At 41.9% G+C, this 26,620-nt stretch overlaps 2 protein-coding genes and 1 long non-coding RNA gene across 7 annotated transcripts in view; 1 reads left to right on the top strand and 2 right to left on the bottom strand.

Moving 5' to 3' along the window:
• The first annotated feature begins 6,436 nt into the window (after positions 1-6,436).
• On the top strand, positions 6,437-25,971 carry CNOT11 (CCR4-NOT transcription complex subunit 11). Its single transcript, XM_006734412.3, has 7 exons — positions 6,437-7,077; positions 9,999-10,163; positions 19,730-19,882; positions 21,723-21,925; positions 23,078-23,280; positions 24,668-24,764; positions 24,852-25,971. The coding sequence occupies exons 1-7, from the start codon at positions 6,555-6,557 to the stop codon at positions 25,047-25,049; spliced, it is 1,542 nt and encodes a 513-aa protein (XP_006734475.1). The 5' UTR covers positions 6,437-6,554; the 3' UTR covers positions 25,050-25,971.
• The window catches only part of LOC145723874 (uncharacterized), a 114,865-nt gene continuing 96,696 nt past the window's right edge, over positions 8,452-26,620 (bottom strand). Inside the window, exon 2 of the long non-coding RNA XR_014149225.1 lies at positions 8,452-8,617. This is a non-coding gene — a long non-coding RNA (uncharacterized LOC145723874). The remainder of the gene's footprint in view (positions 8,618-26,620) is intronic.
• The window catches only part of RNF149 (ring finger protein 149), a 34,324-nt gene continuing 32,186 nt past the window's right edge, over positions 24,483-26,620 (bottom strand). For 3 of the 5 annotated variants that reach the window (XM_081833397.1, XM_081833399.1, XM_006734411.3), the window contains one exon: positions 24,483-25,026. The gene's annotated coding sequence lies outside the window, so the exon portion shown is untranslated. The remainder of the gene's footprint in view (positions 25,027-26,620) is intronic. The other 2 variants (XM_081833398.1, XM_081833400.1) reach the window with 1 other exon arrangement.

Here is a 26,620-nt window from a genome sequence, read left to right as displayed (position 1 = left end):
ACCATCATGTGTTCAGTGTCACAAGCAGTCCCAGCCTCAACATAGGACATATTGATGGCTCTAGTCCAGGGAAATGCAACAGGCTCTCACCCGCCAGTACCTGGAGCCAGCTGGGAGAAAGTGACCAACTCTATAGGCAACTATAATCTAGAGCCAAACCTGAGAGAGCCCTGCGAACTCAAGTCCTGGTCCCCAGCGGGCGAGTAGACAGGACCAGAACCCAGCATATCACTTCTGCTTGAAGACGGCAGCGGTTCTCACCAGAGTTGGGCATCTTCCTTAGAAGCCTAAGAGATCCAGTTGGATCTCGAAAGGGGAAATTGGAACTGAGGAATTAGGGTTTGTGGTTCAGCTCACGAAAGCTACTGCAACATGCAGTGAGCAAAGGTTGCGAGCCAGGAAGGATGAGTCCACCAACGTATGCAGACCCTTTGACCTCATATCCCCTGATGTTAAGGTATAGAGCTGCAGAAGGCAGCAAGTATATAAACGCTCAGCTTTGCTTGGACCCACACTCAGGACGGAGGTGGTCCCAGTCCCTCTGAACTGGCTGGGTTTTAACCATGTTACAAACATTTTATAAAGTCCTGTAGGTGTTGGTACAACAAAAGTGACAGCAAGAAATCAGGAACTTAGTCACAGTCACATTAATAGAGTGTAAAGTAATCACAGAGTGGGAGAATACAGGCACAGTACTCTGACAGAGTACTCATATATAGAATACATAAAGAAGTCCTACAAATCAGTAAGAAAAAGTCAAACAGGAGAAGCCTGGGTGACTCAGTCAGCTAAGCATCTGCCTTTGGCTCAGGTCATGATCACGGGGTCCTGTGATGGATGTTGGGCTCGCTGCTTGGTAGGGAGTCTGCTTCTCCCTCTGCCCCTCCCCCCTGTTTGTGCGCGCTCTCTCTCTCTCAAATAAATAAATAAAATCTTTTTAAAAAAAGTCAAACAGCTGAATACAAAAATGGGCAAAAGACTCAATAGGAACCCTGCAAAAGAGAATACCACATATCCAATAACATATGAGAAAGTGCTGAGCTTCCTTTAGCCATCAGGGAAGTGAAAATTAAGAGTACAATGCAATACCACTAGACACCCAGTGGAATGGCTAAGAAGAGACAAGGAGGCATTAATTGTTGATGTGAGGAAAAACTCCTTCCTTTACTCACCTACTCACTGAAAGTTTCTGCACTCCAAATGCATAGTCTTCTCCCGGTGTGTAACTGTGGTCTGAGCTATTCGGTTGTCTCCCTTTTGTTTTGAGTCTCCTGGGATTCTTGCAGCCCCTTGAGAGACAAGGAAACATTTCCTTGCCTCCTACCAAAGTTAAGTTCACTCTCTGTTACGGGTTGAGTTAGGGTCCACCTCTCCTAAATTCATGCATTGAGTTCTAACCCCCAACTAGAATATGACTGTATTTGTAGAGGGTCTTTAAAAGAAGTGAGTTCAAATGAATGATCCACTAATCCACTATGAATCATGTCCTTATAAGAAGAGGAGATTAGGACAGATAGACAGACAGAAATGCATAGGAAGGTACAGAGACATGACCATCTACAAGCCAAGGAGAGAGGTCTGAGAAGAAATCGACCCTACTGACTACCTTGATGTCAGACTTCTAGCCTGAAATGCGAGAAATAAATTTGTTTAAATTTCTGTTGTTTAAGCCTTGTCTGTGGTACTTTGTTACAGCGGCCTGAGCAAACTCATATATATTTCCAGCTACCTTCGAAAGGGAAATCCCTTGCTATAATGCCCAGGAAAGAGAACAGTGGGAAAAAAGCATGAGAATGTCTTTAAAAAATTTTTTTTTAAAGATTTTATTTGAGAGAGAGAGACAAAGAGAGCAGAGGCAGGGGCAGAGGGAGAGGGAGAAGCAGGCTCCCCGCCGAGCAGGGAGCCCGATGCGGGACTCGATCCCAGGACCCTGAGATCATGACCTGAGCCGAAGGCAGACACTTAACCAACTGAGCCACACAGGCGCCCCAAAAGCATGAGAATTTCTACAAAAGGATGAAAACAGAAGCAAACATCCGGCAAGAGTTTAGCTCAGATGTGAAAGCCAAACGTCCCTCGACCTCAGCTACCTGAAGCTCAGCAAGGAAGCAGCAAGTGTTCCGAGAAGTTTCTAAACTAGCGTCACAGAGTCCAATTTCCAGCAGCCACACCCCCTCTCAGTGCACCACTCGTGGGAGCCCCAGCTGCAGGGCTCACTCTCGTGGGAGAATAACAACAACCCAACAGGGATGAGAGAAGTAGAAAAACTACAAAAGACAGACCCAAGAATTCAAAAAGATATAGCAACCGCAGGACACTTTGTAGAGCGCAAATAGTTCTCTTTGCCTAATTGGCCCTTGTCATTACCGGTCTCAGAACATCATCAGAGCAGCGTTGAACTGTCTGTACGCTCCATCCGAAAAGAAGAGAGGGAAACGTGATCTAGAAAGAACTTAAATCCATTTCAGTGGGATGTTTTGACTCCATGGTAAAGTCGGTTATCATAAAGGATGAAGTGATTCTCTGGGCGGGGGCGGGGTTCTAGACTGCACAGAGAATTACTGTGGGGCTGACCAAGAGGTCACCAAGCTCCCCTGAGCATTATGAGAGCAGGGCTTGATCTCTTGTTCACTGCCTTTCAACAGTGCCTACAACACTCGCATATATTGGGAGCTCGAATCAGTATTCGTTAAATCCCCAAATGCTGGTGTCGAGTCTAAGGACTGAGATGAGGTGCGTGTGAAGGACAAGTACGAAGACATAAGCTCAGGAGAGCTTAGGGCCTTCGGGAGGCCGAGGGTAGGCCACTCAAAATGTGCCACTTTGGCATATTGATTATTTAAAATAAAATTTCTTTTTTTAAAATTTTATTTATTTGAGAGAGAGAGAGAGCAGCAGGCAGAGGGAGAAGCAGGCTCCCCGCTGAGCAAGGAGCCCGACGCGGGACTCGATCCCAGAACTCAGATCATGCCTGAGCCAAAGGCAGACGCTTAACCGACTAAGCCACCCAGGTGCCCCATAAAATAAAACTTAAGGGGCAGCCTGTGTAAGGACACTCAGACCCTCTTCTGCCCCCCTGAAATCTTCCTTGTGAGCAATACCCTCCCTGTACTAGGAGGTAAAGAGAGATGGGAAATTTAGAGCAGAGAAGTCTGTACAAACAGCTCTTGTTACTTCTTACTAATTTACTACCCCAGGCCGAATTCTGCGTAGAATTCCTTACTCCTGGAAGCTCCCAAAGCTGTTTTCTTCGTCCTGTCAGTTCCTCACAGATTTATTGTGTCTTTGTCTAAAAAGTATGAAAACTGCCTGCCTTGGTCATTTCTTGAGGTTTCAATTTCATTATTGGACCTCTGTGCCCACGTAATAAAAATGTGGGTTTTTTTTCTCCTGTTAATCTGTCTCATGTAAATTTAATTATTAATCTACTTGGAAGAGACTTGGGCCGAGGAAAATGTTTTCCTCCCCTCAGCCTCTACTGGGTTGACCCGTGTCCCCACAAAATTCATGTCCACCTGGAACATCAGATTGTGACCTTATTTGGAAATGGAGTCTTCGTAGGTGTCACTGAAACCACTTAAAAGCATCAAGTTGCACAAAAAGAAAAATGGCTGCACTAATGTTTCTTCAGCGAAGCTCGATTTAAAGTAACCTTTTGCATCTCTTCAGCAAACCTCCCTTCTTAGCCTTTTGTTTCAGGAACCTGGTAGCACCCTGAAAACTACCAACACTGAGGAGGTAGGCAGCACAGACACAATTCCTGTTGAAACTGGCTGGTTCCTGTATTTCCCAGTAACTCCCCTCCTTGCAGGGGGAGGGGCTGGCAGTTTTGAGAAGGCCCTAGCCTGCTGCAGCCTCCTTGCCCTGCAAAAGCAATAAAGCTATTGATCCTCTTTAGCCCAGACTCTGCCTTTGAGTTGTATGTTGGCCCCAAAGCACCACAGGTCGGTTTTTGACAACACAATCAGTGAAGATGAGGTCATATACCGGATTAGGGTGGACCGTCAATCCAATGACTGGTGAGGTGGGAGAGCTAGGTTCTTGTCTCCCCAAGTCCAAGAATGAATCTCAAGGACAAAGGAGAGTGAGTAAAGCGATAAGAGTTTTTTTTTTTTTTTTTAAGATTTTATTTATTTATTTGACAGAGAGAGACAGTGAGAGAGGGAACACAAGCAGGGGGAGTGGGAGAGGGAGAAGCAGGCTTCCCGTGGAGCAGAGAGCCCGATGTGGGGCTCGATCCCTGAGCCGAAGGCAGACGCTTAACGACTGAGCCACCCAGGCGCCCCGCGATAAGAGTTTTTATTAAGCAAGAGCACAGAAAAAAAAAGCTGTCAGAGTGAGAGGGGTCCCGACAGGGTTGCCACTGAGGGCTTTTAGAGTTGTTCTTTTATTGAAGGTTAACCAGGGAATTTACATCTTTTTGACTTCTCTACTGGCAGCACCATGGATTAAGGACAAGTGATAACATCTTTAATGGCTTACCTCTTTTTAGGTAGGGTCTGGTTATTTTCTGTTGACCACAGGAGACTGTCATATGTAAGACTCCCTCCTTGGACACCTAGGGCAGGGTGGTCTGGAGTGTTCCCTTATCTCTGATTTCCTTACACCTCCACATTGTTGGGATTTCTGTGAGCCTGATCCAGTAGCCCCCTTACCTATCCCTCCCTATCTAGCCCCGCCTGTCCCTTTTGTACTGATGTCCCCATAAGAAGGCCATGTGAATGCAGAGGCAGAGAGGGAAATGGTGCAGCTGAAAGCCAGAGGATGCCAGAGACCTTTGGCAACCACCAAAACCTAAGGGACAAGGGAGAATTTTTCCTCGAGCCTTCAGAGGGAGCACAGCCCTGCCCACCAACACCTTCATTTTGGACTTTTAGCCTCCAGGACTGTGAGAAAATGAATTTCTGTTGTGTTAAACCACCCAGTTCATGGTTGTTACCAGGAAACTAATGCAGGACATGAGAACTGTTTTCAGGGAAATCATCTCAATTTTGAAAATGGTCCTACAGAAAGAAAAGTATTTAGTTCTTTTGGTGGTGGCGGGTAATTATGTTCAAATATTTTGAAACATCTTTAAAAAACAGTAAAACACACACACACATATCATATATATATATGCTAATTGCTATTACAAATAGACCCCACAATGTAAAATGGCTCAAACACAATGTTTATTTACCATAGTAAAAAAATAAAATGAGAATATTTTCAAGCTAATTGGAACCAGTTTCCCAACAGTCCCAGCATTAACAAATTGTATTTGCTGCTATTAGAAAGCCTGTTTTGGGGCACCTGGGTGGCTCAGATGGTTAAGCTTCTGCCTTCGGCTCAGGTCATGATCCCAGGGTCCTGGGATCGAGACCCGCATCAGGCTTCCTGCTCAGCGGGGAGCCTGCTTCTCCCCCTGCCTCTCTCTCTTATGAATAAATAAATAAAATCTTAAAAAAAAAAAAAAGAAAGGCTGTTTGAGGGCCGCCTGAGTGGCTGTCAGTTGGGCGTCCAACTCTTGATGTCAGCTCAAGTCTTGAACTCAGGAACCTAAGTTCCTATTGGGCTCCACTTAAAAAAAACACAAATGTCTTGGCAAGACCTTTCTAATGGGAAATGTAGCAGTAAATTGAAGAAGCCTTCATAATTTGCATACTGGTGATCCAGCCAGTTCTCTCCCTTCAGTTTTACTTTAGATGAAGGTGGCGCTTAACTGATTCTTGAGCTGCTAGCATTTTTCCGCGCAGACCGGATTTCCCAAACCTGTCTCGTGGAAAACGCGGGGGAAATCCTCTGTGTTCCTTTAGGTCTAGGGAAGAACTGGACAAGTCTGGGGAACGTCTTTCGCGGCTGGGGTTACTATTCCTAAAGGTTCCCCGGGGGCTTCCAAACACAGTCAAGGCCCAGAATCAGAGCCTTCGGGCAGAGAAAGTAAAAAGTTGCACAACAATTTCGTACATGAGTATTTATTGGAAACATTTTCTCAAAATCCTCTTAAAATAACCATGTACAAAAACTCAAGTGCAAAAAGGATTTCAGACTGGAAATTAACTCCGGTTATGAGAAATGTCCTCTTGCGGTGCCTCGCATTTAAACAGTTTAACTCAGGAACAGTCACGTATGGTATATTGAGAAAACCAGAATCTAAGACGCATTCTTCCAAACGATAACGTGGCGCACGTTCACCGGGACCGTCCGGTGCCAGGCTCTGCCTCGGGGACTGCTAGGAGGTCCGCTTGGGGTCGCCGAGGAGCAGGCCGCGCCCCCCAGCGCCCGGCGGTCTCGCGGCAGGACCCCCGCAGCACTAGGCCAGAACCTCGCAGGCCCCCACCGCACTTCCGGCCGCTTCACCCCGCCCACCCAGCGACTCCGGATCCTCTCCCTGGCCTCGCTCTACCCGCCTCGCGTTCGCTCCGGGCTGCCCCTCTGCTCTGCGGCGGTCTGGCTTCCCCGACGTGTTTTGTTTGCGACGCTGTCGTGTATCAGCGCGCTTTACGGCCGTGGGGACGGGGCGAGCCGGCGCCAGGGCCACTCCGGCCGGGGAGCAGGGGAGGCGGACGAGGTTGATGCCCGGTGGCGGGGTGAGCGCGGCGTCTGGCCGGCTACTCACCGCCGCGGAGCAAAGGGGTGCCCGGGAAGCGGCGGGGTCGGCGTCCAGGAGCGGCCCGGGAGGCTCCGGCTCCGGCGGCGGGGGCAGAGGCGGAGCAGGCGGCCCCGGGCCGGGCAGTGGAGGCCCAGGGGGCCCCGCGGGCAGGATGAGCCTGACCCCGAAGGAGCTCTCGAGCCTGCTGAGCATCATCTCGGAGGAGGCGGGCGGCGGCAGCACCTTCGAGGGCCTGTCCACCGCCTTCCACCACTACTTCAGCAAGGCCGACCACTTCCGCCTGGGCTCGGTGCTCGTCATGCTGCTGCAGCAGCCGGACCTGCTGCCCAGCGCGGCGCAACGCCTCACCGCGCTCTACCTGCTCTGGGAGATGTACCGCACGGAGCCGCTCGCCGCCAACCCCTTTGCCGCCAGCTTCGCGCACCTGCTCAACCCGGCGCCGCCAGCCCGCGGCGGCCAGGAGCCCGACAGGCCGCCGCTCTCAGGTACGCCCGAGGCGCGCCGCCCCTCGCCCGGGCGGCCCCTCCCTCCCGAAGCCAGGTGTGCGCTGGGGATAGATGGGGCACTTTCCGCCTGCGCTTGTGCGAGAGTTCATCCGCAAGTGAAATGGTCTCCTTTTGAAATTATCTAATTCCCCTCCCCCCGCGAAGTATGGAGAAGTGGTAGCTTAATTACAGATTCAGGGCACCGCAAATTATTCCTCTCCACTGTGCGGGCCGTCAAATCACGCAGCTGAGTGGGGCTTGACAGTTTCAGCAACTCATTCACACTTCGTTACTGTAGAGCACGTCTGAGGTGTGTGACGTTGTAACTAAAGACACTCTGCTCCCGGTTTTAAGTCTCAGTCGAGTAACTAGAAGTCGTTCAGAACCCGAAGAAGTTGTTAGGCGGAAATAGACATTAAATGGTGTTTAAGGACTTTGCAGCCACCTTCGTTGGTCTGATGGGTGTCCCTGGATGATGTGATGGGGGAGAGGATAGAAGGTAGTCTCAAGTTCACGGCCTAAGTTAGAAAACGCATGACTACTGGACGTTATGTAAAATGTGTATTTGTGCAGTATTGTTGAGATCAGATCAGTGGGTTTCATTCGAGGCTGACTTTTTTTTTTTTTTCCTTTTTAATAACTCAGATTCTTCATGAGACTTGACTTTGGGAGAAGACTCTGAGCCAGGAAAGAAGGGCACCGAAGGGATGGTGATTAGTGATAGGGGTACCTGGAAAACTAAGACAAAGACCAGTGTACTGGCGGAAGTAGGTAGAAGTGGGGAACAGTTTGATCTCACAGTACTAAATCAGTGGGAAAAAGAGCACTGTATAGATAGGGGCCACTATACAGAGAGATAAAAGGTGGAGGCAGTGGATTTTGAGATAATACCAAGTTTTTCATAGCACAGGAGGACTTCTACCTTGTAAGCTAGTTGGTGTTCATGCTTGGCATCCCCTTTGATCTAAAGCATCTTCTGGTTGGTTTCCTGCACTGCTCTTATGTAAGAGGGGCAAACCTCGTGTTGGAGAAGATGCCCTTATGGTACTAGTACTGAACTAGGCTTTCAGGAAGTTTGAGAATGCCCAGAAAGTAATGGAACGTAGCATGGGAGGTCAAAAGCCACCATCCTAGGGGGCCCTTAGCAGAGAATGGGGACAGTGTGGGATTTACTCAGAGAACTGTTTGAATTCTGAACTCCAGGTTAAGCAAAAGGAGGATGACTTATGGTCATTCTCAAATGCCGGGAGTCTAAACCTAGATTCAGACCATCGACTGCATTGTAAACACAAATTTGCCAAGGAAGGACTCCATGGATAGTTATTTTCTCTCTGTGCCTCCGTTTCTTTGTTTATAAAATGCAGATAATAATAATTCCAAGCTGATAGGGTTATCATGAGGAATAGAAGTTTTTTTTTTTTTTTTAAAGATTTTTTATTTATTTATTTGAGAGAGAGAGTGAGAGAGAGAAAGAGCACAAGAGGGGGGAGCGGGAGAGGGAGAAGCAGACTCCCTGCCGAGCAGGGAGCCCGATGCGGGACTCGATCCCGGGACTCCAGGATCATGACCTGAGCCGAAGGCAGTCGCTTAACCAACTGAGCCACCCAGGCGCCCAATAGAAGTATTTATAATAATTCTTAACCATTATTATCCTTACTTTCGTTAAATAGAAAACAGAATATCAGTATCAAAGGCTTGTATTGTATGTCTAGAGTGAGCATCTAATGGGTATATTTTTAAAGTTTTTCAGGTGATTCTGATGCAGAACTAGGATTGAGAATGTATCTAGGTGTAAATAAGATGGCTTCCCGGCACTCAAGAAGCTTGCATTCTGGTTGGGGAGACATAAATGTAGTCATAAGCCAATGTAGTAAGTGTTGTGCTAGATGTCACATACGAAATGCTTGGTGGCACAGATGAACAGCTACCTTTGTGGCTGGAGACATTCTCAGAGGGAGTAATGTTTTTGCTGGCTATTGATTAAAGATGGGGTGGGGGGGTGTGAGGGAAGTGTGTGGCCCTGTCAGGTATTCTTAAAGAACTGGGTATATTGGATGTTTTGAAATCAGGAATTCGAGAACCTGGGAGATTTTGTGCAACTGGAGTGTAGGATATGTGGGTTAGAGGGGAGTTCAAGAGATGAGATTGGGAAAGTGGGTCAGGACTAGAGGATGAAGGGTCTTATAATGGTGCAGAATTTTGGGTTTCATTCTGTGTAAACAGGTTAAGTATGGTGAGCAGATTTGTACCTAAAAATATAACTGAGTGGTAAGTGGGAGTGTGGACTGTGGGTGATGGGTTGGTGGGCAGGAGTCAAAACTGGGAGCTGGGGAAATGAGGAAGGCTGGCCTGGAATCCTGGCGAGAGGGGAGGGTCGGGGAGGGGATGGAGATGAGGGAACAGAACCTAGCCACAATGCTGCTGTGGGATGGATGAGGCTTGGTGAGCAACTGAATGTGGGGCAGAAGGCAACAGCATTCAGCACTGTGGGAATTTTGTGGCTGCACTGTGCACTGAAGCAGGTATGAGATGTGTTTGCGCTGCGGATGCTTCCTTGTCTCTTCACCTGGTACAGTGGCTCACAGCAGCAGAGGAGAAAGAGAAGCACTTCTGAGCACTAGCTTTTTTATTTGTTTTTGCTTGCATGTGTAAGCTTTAGCCTTTGCATGTTGGAAACAAAGTTTTTAATAGTTAAGAAAAACTTAAGTTCCATTGATACTGCCACAAATCCGAGAATTTCAAATGGCATATTTAATTACATTTTCATAAATGTATGTATTTGGTTAACTGAAACTTAATTATAATTTTGTCTTTATGTGAGTGGAGATGGCAAGTCGCAAATGCTAATTTTACTAGAGTCAAGTTAATTTTCCAAAAATAACCATTGGAGAAATTGTTATACGTTTTTGTTTTGTTTACAGGATTTTTGCCTCCTATAACTCCACCAGAAAAGTTTTTTCTTTCCCAGCTGATGCTGGCACCCCCAAGAGAACTCTTCAAAAAGACACCCCGACAGATTGCATTGATGGACGTTGGAAACATGGGTCAATCTGTGGACATTAGTGGGCTTCAGCTAGCCTTGGCTGGTAAGGAATTGGTGGTTTGGTATTCTTGTGTGGTAGCATTAGGCTTTTTTTTTTTTTTTGAGGTTCTCCAGTTAAAATGAAGGTCTTTTTAACTGTGCTAAAACTTAGTAACTTCCATGAAAAATATAGCTTTAGTACTGGATCCTTGCTAATATGGCACATAAATTCATTCTGAGTTTTCACTTGAATTGATTGCTTTCCAATTTAAGAAGAATGCTGGATAAAATTTAGTAGGTTTAAAAAAATTTTCCTGATGTCAATGCAATTTCTGTTAAAATCCCAACAATGTGTTTTGCAGACATAGAAAAACCCATCATAAAATTCATACAGAATCCCAAGGAACCCTGAATAGTCAAAATGATTTCTCTTGGCACCCTTGTTGAAAATTATTTGACCTTAAATGGAAGGGTTTATTTTGGGGCTTTCTATTCTATGATCATTGCTTTGTCTATATTCTACTTCCCCACGTTTGATTACTGTAGCTTTGTAGTAAGTTTTGAAGTCAGGATGTGTTTAAACCTCCCGTGTTCTATGTTTCAAGATTGCTTGGGCACCTTCTGTGTTACACGTATAAATTAATGAGTGGGTTGTCTTGAAGCAAAAGCATGTTGTGGTAGAAAATAGAGGAACTTTCTTGACCTGGATGGTCAGACAGAGCCTCTCTGAGAAGGGAAGGTAAAGAGGCACCTTTCACTTGACTGCTCTGAGCAAAAATATGGATGAAATGGGTCTTATACCATTTGAGAGTGATTCATTAGGGAAATTCTAATACATAGGCAAAATTGTGAACCCTTGACCTTGTGATTGAGCTGCAGTATTAATTTTGACAGTTCCCCATCCTTCTTAGACTTAATGCATCTGTGACATTTGGTTTCTTATATAAGGTGACACTGTTCAATAAACTACTTTTTCCTTGGAGCATTCTGAACCTCTGAACCTCACTTTTTAACTCCTGGGTATCAACAGTATAACAATGATTATTTTATGAAACCAAGAGAAATCTTTTTTTTAAGACTTTATTTATTGTCAGGGAGAAAAAGAGAGAGCAACAGGCAGAGGGAGAAGCAAGCTCCCGGCTGAGCAGGGAGCCTGATGTGGGACTCGATCCCAGCATCCTGGGATCATGACCCAAGCCAAACGCAGACGCTTAACCAACTGAGCCACTCAGGCGTCCCAAGACAAATCTTTTTAAGACTTTTAAGATTGAAGGTACGCAGAAATACTCATTAGTCACTAGTGCTAGATACAATCTATTCACAGAAATAAAACAATGATTTTTTTTTTTTAAGATTTTTATTATTTCAGAGTGGGAGAGGGAGAAGCAGGCTTCCCGCTGAGCAGGGAGCCCGATGCGGGGCTCGATCCCAGGACTCTGGGATCATGACCTGAGCCGAAGGCAGACGCTTAACTGACTCAGCCACCTAGGCGCCCCAAAACAATGATTATTTCTTTAAAGATTGTATGAAAGCGGGGTACAGAGGTGACAAGCAGTTTCAGTCACCTTATCTTCAGAAGGGATATATATTCTGAGGGTTCTAGCTTTGTATTCAATAAAGTGAGAATCAGATCTGACCTCCCTTACAATGACTTGAGTTAGTCTCTCAGAAAGTTTTGCAGTATATCAAGCCCAGAAAGGAATATGTGCTAGAGTTAGTCTTGAGAGAGCTTAGTAAAGTGGCTAAGCTTGCTGCTTGCTGTCCCCTACCCAGATTGAAGATGTCCCAATCCATTTATTTTTATAAGTACCAGGGGAAAAAAGTGATATACCTATCTTTTCTGGAGCTGGCTACCACAGATCACCTTTGCAGAGGCCTGCAATTCATGTCTTGTAGTAGGATCCATGGACCAGAGGTTATTTAATAGGAGGATGCAGTTTTTTTTTTAAAGATTTTATTTATTTATTTGACAGAGACACAGCAAGAGGGAACACAAGCAGGGGGAGAGGGAGAAGCAGAAGCAGGCTTCCCGCTGAGCAGGGAGCCCAATGCGGGGCTCGATCCCAGGACCCTGGGACCATGACCTGAGCTGAAGGCAAATGCTTAACGACTGAGCCACCCAGGCACCCTGCATTTTTTTAACTTTAAATAAACAAGCAGACAAGATAAACAGAAGTAACCACAAGGGGCACTTTTACCCTGTTAACAATGTCAGTATTCATTTCAGAGGTTTTATTAAAAATTCCTGACAAACAACCTGCACTTACTAGTTTACCACACAGTGTGCCAATTTAAACATTTTTCTACATTTTGGTCAAGAGTATGTTAATTTTCTGTACTTTAGTAGTCAGAGAAAACAGCATTTCAGGATAATTTTAATTAGCATTTTTCCTATTAAATGAAGTGGTTGAACATGTTATAGGTCTAAGGCATCTTTCATGTGTGGCCATTTTTCAATTGGATCAATGGTTTTTTATTAACACGGGTAGCTCTTTAAGGAATCAGGAATTTAGCCGTGTTTTCAAAATTATAAAATCTGAAATATGCAATTCATAAAACCTGCATATATTAAGGAATTATAAAGTGGCCCTGGAGCAACCATCATCTAGGTTAAGAAATGGAATAGTTTCAGGACCTAGAGGTTCCCTGTGTGTTTCTCTTACTAGCTGCTCCCCTTCTCCCCCGTCACTAAGCTCACTTTTGTGGTAATCATTCATGATTTACTTTATAGCCCTCCCCTCTGTACATGCCTGTAGTTTAACTTTGGATGTTCTTAAACTTGGTGTATATGTGGAATCATACTGTGTTCTTTTGGGTGTTAGTTGTAAGGTGAATCCATGTTGATAAACTGTGGTGGCTTTTCATTGTTGTTGTGACATTCATACAATGGAATACCAAGTTCTTGGGCGCCTGGGTGGCTCAGTCGTTAAGCGTCTGCCTTCGGCTCAGGTCATGATCCCAGGGTCCTGGGATCGAGTCCCACATTGGGCTCCCTGCTTGGCAGGGAGTCTGCTTCTCCCTCTCCCACTCCCCCTGCTTGCGTTCCTGCTCTCGCTGTGTCTCTCTCTGTCAAATAAATAAATAAAATCTTAAAAAAAATTAAAAAATAAAAAGGAATACCAAGTTCTTTATCCATTTTACTGTTGATGGACATAATGTTGCTATGAACATTCTGGTACATTCTTCTGGTGTACGTGTGTGTTTCTTGTAGAGAGAAAGAGAAGCACATGTAACCTGATTAGCTAATGGCAGATTGTTTTCCAGAGTTGCTGTGCCATGTTTCATTCCCATTAGCAGTGTGCTAGTTACTTGACATTCTCTGCATCTGATAATTTCAGGCTTGTTTAATTTTTGTCAACCTGGAGGGTGTGTAATAGTATCTTGTGTTTGGACTGACCCCCGCCCCCCCATGAGGTTGAACATCTTTTCAGATGTTTATTGGCCATTCAAGCTTTTTTTTCTTTTTAAATAAAATGCTTGAAGTCAGCCCATTTTTTCTTTTTTAAAAAATTGATTTGTAGGAGTTGTTTTTTTTTTTTTAAGATTTTATTTATTTACTTGACAGAGAGAGAGACAGTGAGAGCAGGAACACAAGCAGAGGGAGTGGGAGAGGGAGAAGCAGGCTTCCTGCTGAGCAGGGAGCCCGATGCAGGGCTCGATCCCAGGACCCTGGGATCATGACCTGAGCCGAAGGCAGATGCTTAACGACTGAGCCACTCAGGTGCCCCTGTAGGGGTTGCTTTTTAAAAAAAAAAAAAATTGAAGTACAGTTGACATACAGTATTACATTAGTTTCAGGTGTACAATATTAGTGATTTGACAGTAGTATGCATTTATTCAGTTATCACATTAAGTGTAGTTACCATCTGTTACCATACAAAGTTACTGTATTATTATTTTTAAAGATTTTATTTATTTGACAGAGAGACACAGCAAGAGAGGGAACACAAGCAGGGGGAGTGGGAGAGGGAGAAGCAGGCTTCCCGCTGAGCAGGGAGCCCCATGTGGGGCTCCATCCCAGGACCCTGAGATCATGACCTGAGTCGAAAGCAGACGCTTAACGACTGAGCCATCCAGGCACCCCAAGTTATTGTATTATTAACAATATTACCTATGCTGTACTTTTCATTCTTATGATGTATTTGTAACTGGAAGTTTGTACCTCTTAATCCCCTTCACCTATTTTGCCCATCCTCCTGCCTCCCTTCCCTCTGGCAACCACCAGTTTGTTCTCTATTGAGGGGTCTCTTTCTGGTTTTTATTTGTTTTGTTTTGTTTTGTTAGATTCCACATAGGTGTGAAATCATACGGTATTTGTCTTTCTGTGTTGGACTTCATTTAGCACAATACCTTTTAGGTCCATCCATATCACAAATGGCAAGATTTCATTCTTTTTTTATATTCTTTTTCACAATATTCCATTGTGTGTGCGTGTGTATATATATAGACAATTAAATGAATGTGGTTGAACATGTTATGAACATGTAACAAACATGTGGCTGAACACACCACATCTTTACCTATTCATTTATCGATGGACACTTAGGTTGCTTCCATATCTTGGCTATTATAAATAACACTGCAATAAACATAAGGGTGCATATGTCCTTTTGAAGTAGTGTTTTTGTTTTCTTTGGGTAAATATCCAGAAGTGGAATTACTGGATCCTGTGGTACTTCTGTTCTTAGTTTTTGAGGAGCCTCCATACTGTTTTCCAGAGAGGCTGCACCAGTTTACATTCTCACCAACAGTGCGTAAGGGCTTCCTTCTCTTCACATCCTCACCAACACTTGATATTTGTTTTTTTCATACTAGCTATTCTGACTGGTGTGAGGTGATATCTTACCATGGTTTTGATTTGCATTTCCCTGGTGATTAGTGATGTTGAAAATCTTTTCATGTGTCTGTCATCTGTATATCTTCTTTGGAGAAATGTCTGTTCTGGTCCTCTGTCCATTTTTAAATCTTTTTTTTTTTTTTTTGGTGTTGTAGGAGTTCTTTATTTTGGATATTAACCCCTTATCATATACATCATTAGCTCCTCCCATTCAGTAGGTTTTCGTTTTATGGTTTCCTTTGCTGTACAAAAGCTTTTATTTTGATGTAGCCCCAGTTTATTTTTGCTTTTGTTTCCCTTGCCTGGGGAGACTTATCCATAAATAAGTTGCCAAAGCCAATCCAAGAGTTTAGTGCCTATGTTTTATTTTAAAAATTTTATGGTTTTGGGGTGCCTGGGTGACTCAGTCTGTTAAGTGTCTGCGTTTGGCTCAGGTCATGATCTCCAGGTCCTGGGATCAAGCTCCACCTCAGGCTCCCTGCTCAGCGGGGAGTCTGCTTCTCCTTCTCCCTGTGTGTGTGCACGTGCTCTCTCTCTCTCAAATAAATAAACAAATAAAATCTTAAAAAAAGGTTTTATGGTTTCAAGTCTTATGTGTAGGTATTCTGAGTTTATTTTTGTGTATGGTATAAGTGGTCTAGTTTCATTCTTTTGCACGTAGCTGTCTAGTTTTCCCAGCACCATTTATTGAAGAAACTGTCTTCTCCCCCAATTGTATATTCTTACCTCCTTTATGGTAGATTAATTGGCCCTTTAAGCATGGGCTTATTTCTGGGCATTCTGTTCATTCATTGATCCATGTGTCTGTTTTGTCCCGATACTGTACTATTTTGATTACTATAGCTTAGTAGTAGTTTGAAATCCAAGACTGTGATACTTCCAGCTTTGTTCTTTCAAAAGATTGCTTTGGCTATTCAGGGATCTTTTGTGGTTCCATACAAATTTTAGGATTATCTGTTCTAGTTCTGTGAAAAATGCTATCAGCATTTTGATAGGGATTGCATTGAATCTGTAGATTGCTTTAAGTAGTATGGACATTGTAACAGTATTTGTCCTTCCAATCCATGAACATGGAATGTCTTTCCATTTCTTTGTGTCATCTTCAGTTTCTTTCCTCAGTATTTTAGTTTAGGTCTTTCAGCTTTTTAGTTAGAGTTATTCCTAGGTATCTTACTATTTTTAGTGTAGTTGTAAATGGGATTGTTTTCTTGACTTCTCTTTCCACTGCTTTGTTATTAGTGTATAGAAATGCGACAGATTTCTGCACGTTGATTTTGTATTCTGGAATTTATCAGTTCTAGCAGTTTTTTGGTGGAGTCTTTTGGGTTTTCTCTATATAGTATCATGTCATCTGCAAATAGTAGAAGTTTTACTTCTTCCTTACCAGTCTTTTATTTATTTGTCTGACTGCTGTGGCTAGGACAGGACTGTGTTGAATAAAAACGGTGATAGTGGACATCCCTGTCTTGTTCCTGACCTTAGTGGGAAAGCTTTCAGCTTTTCACCATTGTGATGTTAGTTGTGGATTTATCATACATGGCCTTTATTATGCTGAGGTATGTTCCCTGTATACCCACATTGTTAAGAGTTTTTATCATGAACAGATGTTGAATTTTGTCAAATGCTTTTTCTACATCTATTGAGATGACCATATCCATTTTATCCTTTATTTTGTTAATGTGATATATTATGTTGGATATTTTGTGACTACTGAACCATCCTTGCAACCCAGGAATAAATTCCACTTGATCATTTATTTGTGTTCTAATCTTATTTCCTTTCTTCTGCTGGTTTTAGGTTTTGGTCTTCTTTTTCTAGCTCATTTGGGTGTAAGGGTAGGTTGCTTGAGATTTTTCTTGCTTCTTGAGGGAGGCCTATATTGCTAAACTTCCCTCTTGGAACACACTTCTCCTGCATCCCGAAGGTTTTGAACTCTTGTGTTTTCATTTTCATTTGTTTCCATGTACTTTTTAAAATTTCTTCTATTTCCCGGTTGACCCATCCATTGTTTTGTAGTTTGTTACTTAATCTCCATGTATTTGTCTTTTCGTTTTTTTCATTGTGGTTGACTTCTAGTTTCCTAGTATTGTGGTCAAAAAAGATGCATGGTATGACTTCAGTCTTTCTGAACTTGTTTTGTGGGCTAATACGTAATCTATTCTGCAGAATTTTCCATGTGCACTTGAAAAGAGTGTGTATTCTGTTTTAGGATGCAATGTTCCAAATATATCTGTTAAATCCATCAGTGTGTCATTCAAAGCCACTGTTTCCTTATTGATTTTCTGTTTAGATGATCTGTCCATTGATGGGAGTGGGGTGTTAAAGTCCCTTACTATTACGTATTACTGTCAATTTCTCCCTTTATGTCTGTTAATATTTGTTTTATATATTTGGGTGCTCCTCTGTTGGGTGCATAAATACAATTGTTACATCTTCTTGTTGGATTGTCCCTGTTATGATTTTATAGTGTCTTTATCTTTTGTTACAGTCTATACACTTATTTAAGGTTTTTTTAAAAATTTATTTATTTGAGAGAGAGTGCATGTGCATGAGTGGAGGGAGGGGCAGAGGGAGAGTGACAGGGAGAAGCAGACTCCCTGCTGGGCACAGAGCCCGATGCGAGGCTCGATCCCAGGACCCTGAGATTATGACCTGAGCCCCGAGATCATTACCTGAGCCGAAGTCAGATGCTTAACCAACTGAGCCACCTAGGTGCCCCTATTTATGTAGGTATATATGCATTTAAGTAGGCTCTGTGCTCAACGTGGGGCTTGGACCCTGAGATCAAGAGTCCCATGCTTCACCAACTGAGCCAGCCAGACGCCCCTACAGTCTTTGTTTTAAAGTTTAGTTTGTCCAACGTAAGTATTGCCACCCAACTTTTTTTTTTTTCCCTCCCATCCATTTGCATGGACTATCTTTTTCCATACCTTCATTTCAGTGTGTCTTTGGGCCTGATGTTTGTGTCTCTTGTAGGAAGCATGTAAGTAGGTCTTGTCTTTTTATCCAGTCACCCTATGTCTTTTGATTTAAAAGTAAATGTGCATTTTAGTTCATTTACTTTTTAAGTATTCATTGATACGTACTTTTTGCCATTTTGTTAATTGTTTCCTGGTTCTTTTTGTAGTTCTCTTGATCTCTTCCCTTATGATTTGATGACTTTATGCTATGTTATGCTTGGGTTCCGTTCTGTTTTTTGTGAATCTATTAGAGGTTTTTGGTTGGTGGTTACTGAGGTCCATATAAAATATTCTTTGTATATACCAGTCTAAATTAAGCTGATGGTTGGATAAGTTTGAATACATTCTGAAAGCACTATATTTTAACTCCCCCACCCTGTTCCACATTTTACGTACATATTGTCCTATTTTACATCTTTTTATTTTGTGCCCTTTATCTAATTATTATAGATATAATTGATTTTACTATTTTTGTCTTTTAACCTTCATACTAGCTTTATAAGTGATTGATCCAGTACCTTTAGTATGTGTTTGCTTTTACTGAATTTTTTTTTTTTATAATTTTCTTCTAATTATGGCTTTTTCTTTTCTGCTTACAGAAGTCCCTTTAACATTTCTTGTAAGGCTAGTTTAGTGGTGGCAAACTCCTTTAACTTTTGTTTGGTAAATTCTGTCTGTCCTTCAATTCTGAGTGATAACCTTGCTGGGGCAAGTACTCTTGATTGTTTATTCCCAGTACTTCGAATATATCATGCCACTCCCTTCTGGCCTGCAGTTTCTGCTGAAAAAACATCTGATAGCCTTATGGGGTTTCCCATGTAACTATGTGCTTTTCTCTTGCTGCCTTTAAGATTCTCTTTTTGACATTTTAATTATGTGTCTTGGTGTGGAGCTTCTTGGGTTCATCTTGTTTAGGGCTCTCTGCTTCCTGGACCTGGCTGTTTCCTTCCCTTGGTTAGGGAAGTTTTTAGTGATTATTTCTTCAAATAGTTTTCTGCCCCTTTCTTCTTTTGGGACTCCCTATAATGCAAACATTATGCTTGATGTTGTCACAGAAGTTCTTTAACCTATCCCCATTTAAAAATTTTTTAACCTTTTTGCTCTTCAGCTTGGGTGCTTTCCATTAACCTGTCTTCCAGATAGCTGATCCTTTCTTCATCTGCTAATCTGTTGTTGATTCTCTAGTGTAGTTTTCATTTCAGTTATTATATTCTTCAACTTCGTTCTGAGTTCATTCACTTCTCTCAAGACTAGTGAGGATTTTTATGACCATTACCCAAACTCTTCATCAGGTAGATTGCTTACCTCGTTTCCTTTTAGTTCTTTTTCTGAGGTTTTATGTTGTTTTTTTCCAGAACTTATTCCTGTCTCATTTTGTCTCTCTGTGTTTGTTTCTATATATTAGGTATGTCACTTACATCTCCTGGACTTGAAAGTAGTTGCCTTATGTAGAAAATGCCCTGAGGACCCCAGTACCTCAGTCCTCCCTGGTCACTAGTACCAGGCACTGTAGAGGTATCCCCTGTGTGGGCTGTATGTACCTTCCTGTTGTGACTGGTCTGCAACAGCTAGGGGTGCTATGATGCGTGGGACTGGCCCCCAGCACAACTGGCTGAGAGGCCTGACTGTAGCTGCCGCTGACTTGTTGGTGGGTGTTGTTAGCTCTTGGTGGATTTGTAGTTTTTGGAAAAAAAAATTAAGAAAATATTTATATTGAATCTTGCCCTTTGTTTATATGTGTTGCAGACAGCTTTTCCCAATTAGCAGCTTGTCTTTTCTTTCTCCTTGTGATACCCTCAATTTAAAAATGTCTCTTATTTTATCCTTTTTCAGAACGCCAGTCTGAATTGCCAACCCAAAGTAAGGCTAGCTTCCCTAGTATTCTCAGTGACCCAGACCCAGACTCTTCTAATTCTGGATTTGACAGCTCGGTTGCCTCTCAAATCACAGAAGCTTTAGTCAGTGGACCAAAGCCACCTATTGAAAGTAGGTATATATAATTTTATATACTTGGGTTTTATTTTACCAGCATCCTGAGACTTTTGGTTTTTTAAAACATGGTGTTATTTTTTGTTGCTCCCCCCCTTTTTTTGTTTTTTAAAGATTTTATTTATTTTCTGAGAGAGAGAGAGACTGCAAGAGAGGGAACATAAACAGGGGGGGTGGGAGAGGGAGAAGCAGGCTTCCCGCCGAGCAGGGAGCCCGATGCGGGGCTCGATCCCAGAACCCTGGGATCATGACCTGAGCTGAAGGCAGACGCTTAACAACTGAGCCACCCAGGTGCCCCTTTTGTTGCTCCTTAAACTTGAATTCAGTGAGAAATCTCCTAGGGTCTAGTAGAACATAGTAGAGATGGTCAGTAAAGTTAGTTTCTTCTTTAATAAAAGTATATACCAAGTTTTTTATTATCAGCATTCCTGAAGATAGAAATTCCAGTTTTACTAAAATGAGTTTTTTGTAATGTATTTTTTCTTTTATAGTGCTATATTAATCTTATCACTCTCATTACCTTCTCCCTTATAAAGTTTTACTGATCTTACAGTTCTTATTTTACTTTAATTCAAAGAAAATACCTACTGAACTTGAAATAATACAGCTGCATCTTTTGGTTTCATGGGCTTTTATGTGGTTTTAATGATGAAAGCATGCTTTATGCTTAGGAATAAGAAAATGTTCTCCAAATTACAGTGTTACCACAAGTTTAAAATTTACATGACTTTAATGTCATTATCAGATCTTCAGCATAGATGGGTTTAATATCTGAAGTCTCAGCCAGTCACAAGTGTGCTTGAAGGTCCATGGCACATTGATTTTTATTTAATACTTGCTTAGGCACAACTTTGTGTTGCATGAGCCACCAGAAAGGTATGTGAAAAGCAAATCAGTTAGATACTGAGTCTAGCTAAACATCAGGCATCTGTACCCTGTGGGAATATTTTCCTTATCACATAAGTAGCGCTTCTCAGGAAGTGTTAAGAATTTTGTTTTTTTCCTATAAATGGTCTGAAAAGATGAGATACTAGTCCTGGTGATGTAAGTGAAGAATGAGTATAGTTTAAGATAAACTGATGATTCTTAGCCAGAAAACCTTATCAATAAACTAATCTCAAATTTGGCAGGGGCTAGGATCCATGATTGGGATAGGCCATCTTAAGCCCTGTGTGGAAACCAGAGTGAGGTCTGAAATTCGTTCAGCAAAAATCCCAGCCAGCATTTATTTTAGTAGGTTTATAACTTAGAGATAATCTTGTTTCACAAAAGTTGAGGTATTGAGTCACTGCAATTTCCCATTGTACTTTTACTGTTTCATGAGAATGAATATGGGATTTGTGGATTTAGGGATTTATGATCTCCGGATTCATTTGGAAACATTAAAAGGCAGCTATACTTTTCTGTTTCCTGCCATTTCATCTCCAGTTTGCCACCTCACGGTTATAAGATGCAAAAAAAAAAACCAGTACAAGTAATAGTGGTTTCTGAGTAAAATAGTAACCAAGAGTAGGATGAGATCAAATAGCATTTCATTTTTCCCATCAGAACTTTTACCAGTATGTGAAGTTGTATCCTTTGCTTCTGAGTGGTGATCATGCTTGAATTAAAAATTGTCAGATCATGGTGTAGTGGTCTTTCTCTCTTGAAAAATAGATTTGGTCTCTAGCATAATAATAATGTTATTAGATCAGTGTTTCATTTTGTTGGTATTTTGAATAAAACCCTGACTTTCTTATATCATCTCTGCTTTGGATTTTGAAGTCGGAAAGTTTTATGTAGATGTGTATAGATGTTAGCTTACTGATAGAAGCAAACATTCCTGTTCTCCTTACAGGCCATTTCCGCCCGGAGTTTATTCGTCCACCACCTCCACTCCATATTTGTGAAGATGAGCTGGCTTGGCTGAATCCAACAGAGCCTGACCATGCGATTCAGTGGGACAAATCAATGTGTGTCAAGAACAGCACTGGTGTGGAGATCAAGCGAATAATGGCCAAAGCCTTCAAAAGCCCCTTATCTTCTCCTCAACAAACACAGGTATATATTTATTGTAAGCATTTTATCCTTAATCCTCCACATGATAAGTGAACAGTAAATGATCCTGTCAACAGGAGCCCTCAGCAGTAGGAAATGTTTTGGATCCAAGGAGTCTTGGATCTCTGGATCTTTGTTCTGCTTCTCAGCCTTGGTCATTTTACTCTCGTGGGAGAAGATAGATCTCATATTTTTGGCACATTCCATACATGGTTACATTTAAGCTGGGCAGTGACTCTATTGAGGCTAAGTGAGATTATTAACATTTTAGAAAGATGGGAAATGAGACCCGGGGAAGGTAAATAAGCCTGTCACACAGCTGGTTAGTGGTGAATTTGAGACTGACAATAGCCCCTGCTGCCCAAGTGTAGACTCCTCTGGGGGAAAGGCAAGGACACCTGGTGGGTGCTTTCTGTTTGAATCGTATCCAGCTTGCATATTTTCACATTAGAACTTGTGAGGACATATTGACACTTCGAATCCAGTCTACCACCAAAATGTTATTTTTCAACGTCTAATAGCTGTGTTTATAGTTCACTTTGTTTGCTAGGCCATCCTGAAACATAGTCCACTGTTGGTATTTGCAGGTAGGTAGGGGAAAGAGCATAGATAATTGGTAAGAAAAAGGACCTGTTTGGCAGAAATGTTTTTGAAGATACCTATTTGAATTGCATAGTGTGAGCAGGACCGGAACGGTCTCGTCCTGCCACCTGAGGCACTGTGACTGTAGAGAGCAGCTCTCCCTCTTCCCGTCCTGCTTCTCTCCTCAAGTATTTGTTCTCCACCTGGCATGCTCCTCAGTTCTTTTCTGGGGAGCTGGTTGGGGTGGCAACTAAATTATTTTAGGTTCTAACAGATGACAGAAAAAGTCTACAAAGGAGTTAAGGATGATATTGTTACAATGCAGACAGTATTCTATCCAACCAGGCAGTACTGAGTCTGGTTTAACGCCCAGGAGGGATCACTAGCGTGTTTATAAACAGTCTTTACAGTTCAGTTGTAAATTAAAAAATCAAGACATGATTTTAATGGTTTGAGGGAAGAAATTTATGAAGTTGGTTCAATGCAGATGATTTTGTAGCTTGTTTTTACAGGCAGGACAGAGAATATTTGACTCAAGAACTTCTCTCTTCTTAAAAATTTGGTTGTATTTAGCTCTTGGGTGAGTTGGAAAAAGACCCCAAACTCGTTTATCATATTGGCCTCACTCCAGCCAAACTTCCTGACCTGGTGGAAAACAACCCTCTAGTTGCTATAGAAATGCTGCTGAAGTTAATGCAGTCAAGCCAGATCACAGAGTATTTTTCGGTCCTGGTCAACATGGACATGTCTTTGCATTCAATGGAAGTTGTAAATCGGTAAGTTTTTATACTCAATCAGGTGGGGGAGGGGCACGGGAGAATATAGATCCTGATTAAAAACTTGCAACAAATTTTAAGCTAAGGATTTTTTTTTTTTTTAAATTGTACTAAAGACTTTATCCTTTTAAGCTAATCAGCCGGTCAGAAAAAGCCTGGCCGGAAGCCAGGTGATCACAAGTACGTGTATAGGAGAGTGTTCTTTTTGGGGTTGGGGAGGGAGGAAGCATGAGGTTTTCAACTTTATTTTCTGTTAGTGGCAAAACTGGTTAGCTGCTTGTTGAAAATATACTACTACATTTCTGCATTCTCCTGCACAAGTCTTTCCCCTTTGTAGACTCACACTTCCTTCAGGGGCTTCCCTCTGCTCCAGTCCTTGGATTGACCTGCCTCTGAGTGCTTGCTGCTTCCCTTTCACTGCATTCTTATAGCATTATTGTCTTCACCAGATATTTGGTATTTAGTCCAAGAATAACCACATCTTTTTGTCAGCATTATTCTTTCTAGAGAATAATTTCAAGGGCAAGGTCTGTTCCTTGTGCCCCCCCCCCACCCCAACCCATCCCCATCTCAAGTGACCATAGCACTGTTCCTCAGAGCAGGAGCTCCTCAGTGCCTTATGGAAAAAGGTTCTACAGGCAAATAAGTTTAGAATTTCTTTTGGAAATTCATAGTGTATAGTTAGCATAGCATCCCTTTATATGAACATGGAATTCCTATCCCATCTTTTTGTTTCCCTTAAACATTCCACAGAATCCTTTGGAAAGTACCAGCTTTCCTTTTCAAGACTCTAATATGCCACCATGCCTTCTCTCACATTCCATCCAGGTCTCTATCAATCACCGTGTTCCTAAATATGCCACATTAATCCCAGATTCCAAGCTTTTCCTCTAATCATTCACTACGTTATTAGGAACACTTCTAGGTTTCAGTAAGCCATTTGACCTTTCAAGGCTTTTCTCATCTTTTCATTTACACTGCTGCTTACAAACCCATTTTTTAGTATTTAGTTATGTAGTATACTATTTACTTACTAAACTATACCTTCTCAGATACACCACCTTCCATAGCACCTAGGTCTAATTGGGGTTTAGTAAATGTTATTAGTGTGAAAACCATTAACTACAAAGTCTGATTCAACCAAAAACACAGAAGTGTGGTGTTCAAAAAAAATGAATAATTACCATGTGTAATGCTACGTATGGACTTAAAAAATGGAAGTGTCCTTTATTAACAAGCAGGGTGACTCAGGCTTATTTGCATAAATATGTTTAAAACTAGGTAACTGATCATAAATCAGAAATTTTTACTAAATAACCATAAAATATAAAATTTCTCTTTGGTTAACAGTGTTTAACAGCCCTAACATTTTAACTTTATGAAACAGACTAACTACAGCTGTTGATCTACCTCCTGAATTTATTCACCTTTATATATCAAATTGCATCTCTACTTGTGAACAAATTAAAGATAAATACATGCAGGTAAGTAACAGAAAGTTGTAAATTTTATAAATACCTGCCAAGAAAACGGGTACAATAAATTTGTTTTTTTTGTTTTGTTTTTTCCAGAATCGTTTGGTGCGTCTTGTGTGTGTCTTTCTCCAGTCCTTGATCCGTAACAAAATTATTAATGTGCAGGACTTGTTTATAGAAGTGCAGGCATTCTGTATTGAATTCAGCAGGATACGAGAAGCTGCTGGCCTTTTCCGGTTGTTGAAGACATTGGATACTGGAGAAACACCTTCTGAGACCAAAATGTCAAAATAATACCTCATCAGAACCACCACATTAATTGTTCAGCTGTATTGTGACTTAATTTTTAAAACTGTTAGAACCTTCAGTGGATTGCTTGGCCTATGCATATAAACACCACTTTATCTACTTAAAGCAAAATTTTTCCTTTCCTGGAGGACTTTTTCCTTGAGATGGATTTTGGAAAAATGTGGGTCTTGCAGATGATCAGGAGTAACGGTTATCCACAAAAAGTTACTGCAAACAAGTAGATGAGGTCTTTAGCACTGCAGAGCAGAGTGCCTGTTTTTAAAACACAAGTTACAGGCTACTGATAAAACAAGTTACAGGCTACTGATAAATCAAGAATCCAGTTTTCTTAAGGTTCTAATATTAAAAGTATTTAATGACAGTATATGAAGACATAGCTTAAGAATCTGTCATACTGCCCTTAAGATGAAATCAGCTGAATGTTTTTGAATCAAGTGGCAAACAGAAGCTTGGCCCTTGAACCCATTTGTGCGTATAGCCCCTAATTTCTCATTAAGCACAGTCTGAACCAAGGACATGCTTCTAACTTGATCCTTTCATGTCATGGGGACTTAATAGACAACAAAATACATGCATTTCTTGGACCTCTTATAAACATGGGAACTCTTAGAAACCCTTTTTTGAGACAATAGCTGGTATAGTTTTTTTTTCCTCTTGAGATGTTAGTTCTTCAGTTATAGTTATTTTTTTGTTTTAAGGAAGAGTATTTTAGTCCATGCTTTGGGAGATAATATCACCACTGAGGAACTGTCATGTAAAACCTCTTCCTGAGCGGGAACTGTACCTGCTGTGGTGGGGCACATGGCCTGTTTGCGACATAGGAGAACAAGGTGGCATCATGTGGGCTGTTACCCCTCACTTAACTTCGGACAACAGTGCCTTACATTAAAGTTTTTTATGAACTGTATTACCTGATGTGTTTTTTTACTTGAAGAAACCATGAAAAATTCCTCATTTATTGAGGTACTTCCAAAGCATATTCTTTATAGGGAAATCTATTCAACAAGAATTACTTTCCAGTTTAACCCTCAGCAAAAGTTAAAACCACTAGGCTTGGTGTCCTTTAAAATGAGTACAAGTAAGTTCCAATCCTGTAATATTGGCAAAAGAGCAGTACTCCCACTAGATTTATAGGAGATTTTGTATCTTAGCTATTTTTATGAAAATAAGGGGTTTGTAAATATATTTGCTTAAAGGAAAGAAGAACCCAAGCCAGTGTAACAAGAGGAATGCCTTTAAACATCCAAAATTCTAGCAACCTTGATTTCTGTCCATACCCAAGATATCACTGTTTTACATACTCGGTTTGGGAAAAGAAACCATTCATTATGCAGATACTTTTTGGAATGGCAAAGTTTGGACCACTGTGGAAGCAACCCAAATTCAGGCTCAAGAACCTATTGATTCTCTGATAACATGGAACGCATGGCCAATAGCACTGTAACTCATGCCTGAACAAAGCTTATCTAACATGTATTTTCTCTATAAGGCACTTCACAGCCTTCATGTGCTGAGAACAGTAGACAACACTATGCTTGGGGGCCATTTTAAACTGT

The sequence above is a fragment of the Leptonychotes weddellii genome, chromosome 10 (genome assembly GCF_054177405.1).
Source record: "Leptonychotes weddellii isolate Sample4059 chromosome 10, ASM5417740v2, whole genome shotgun sequence".
NCBI lineage: Eukaryota > Metazoa > Chordata > Mammalia > Carnivora > Phocidae > Leptonychotes > Leptonychotes weddellii.
The sequence above is the reverse complement of the archived record's forward strand: the minus strand, read 5'-3'. Positions and strand labels throughout refer to the sequence as shown.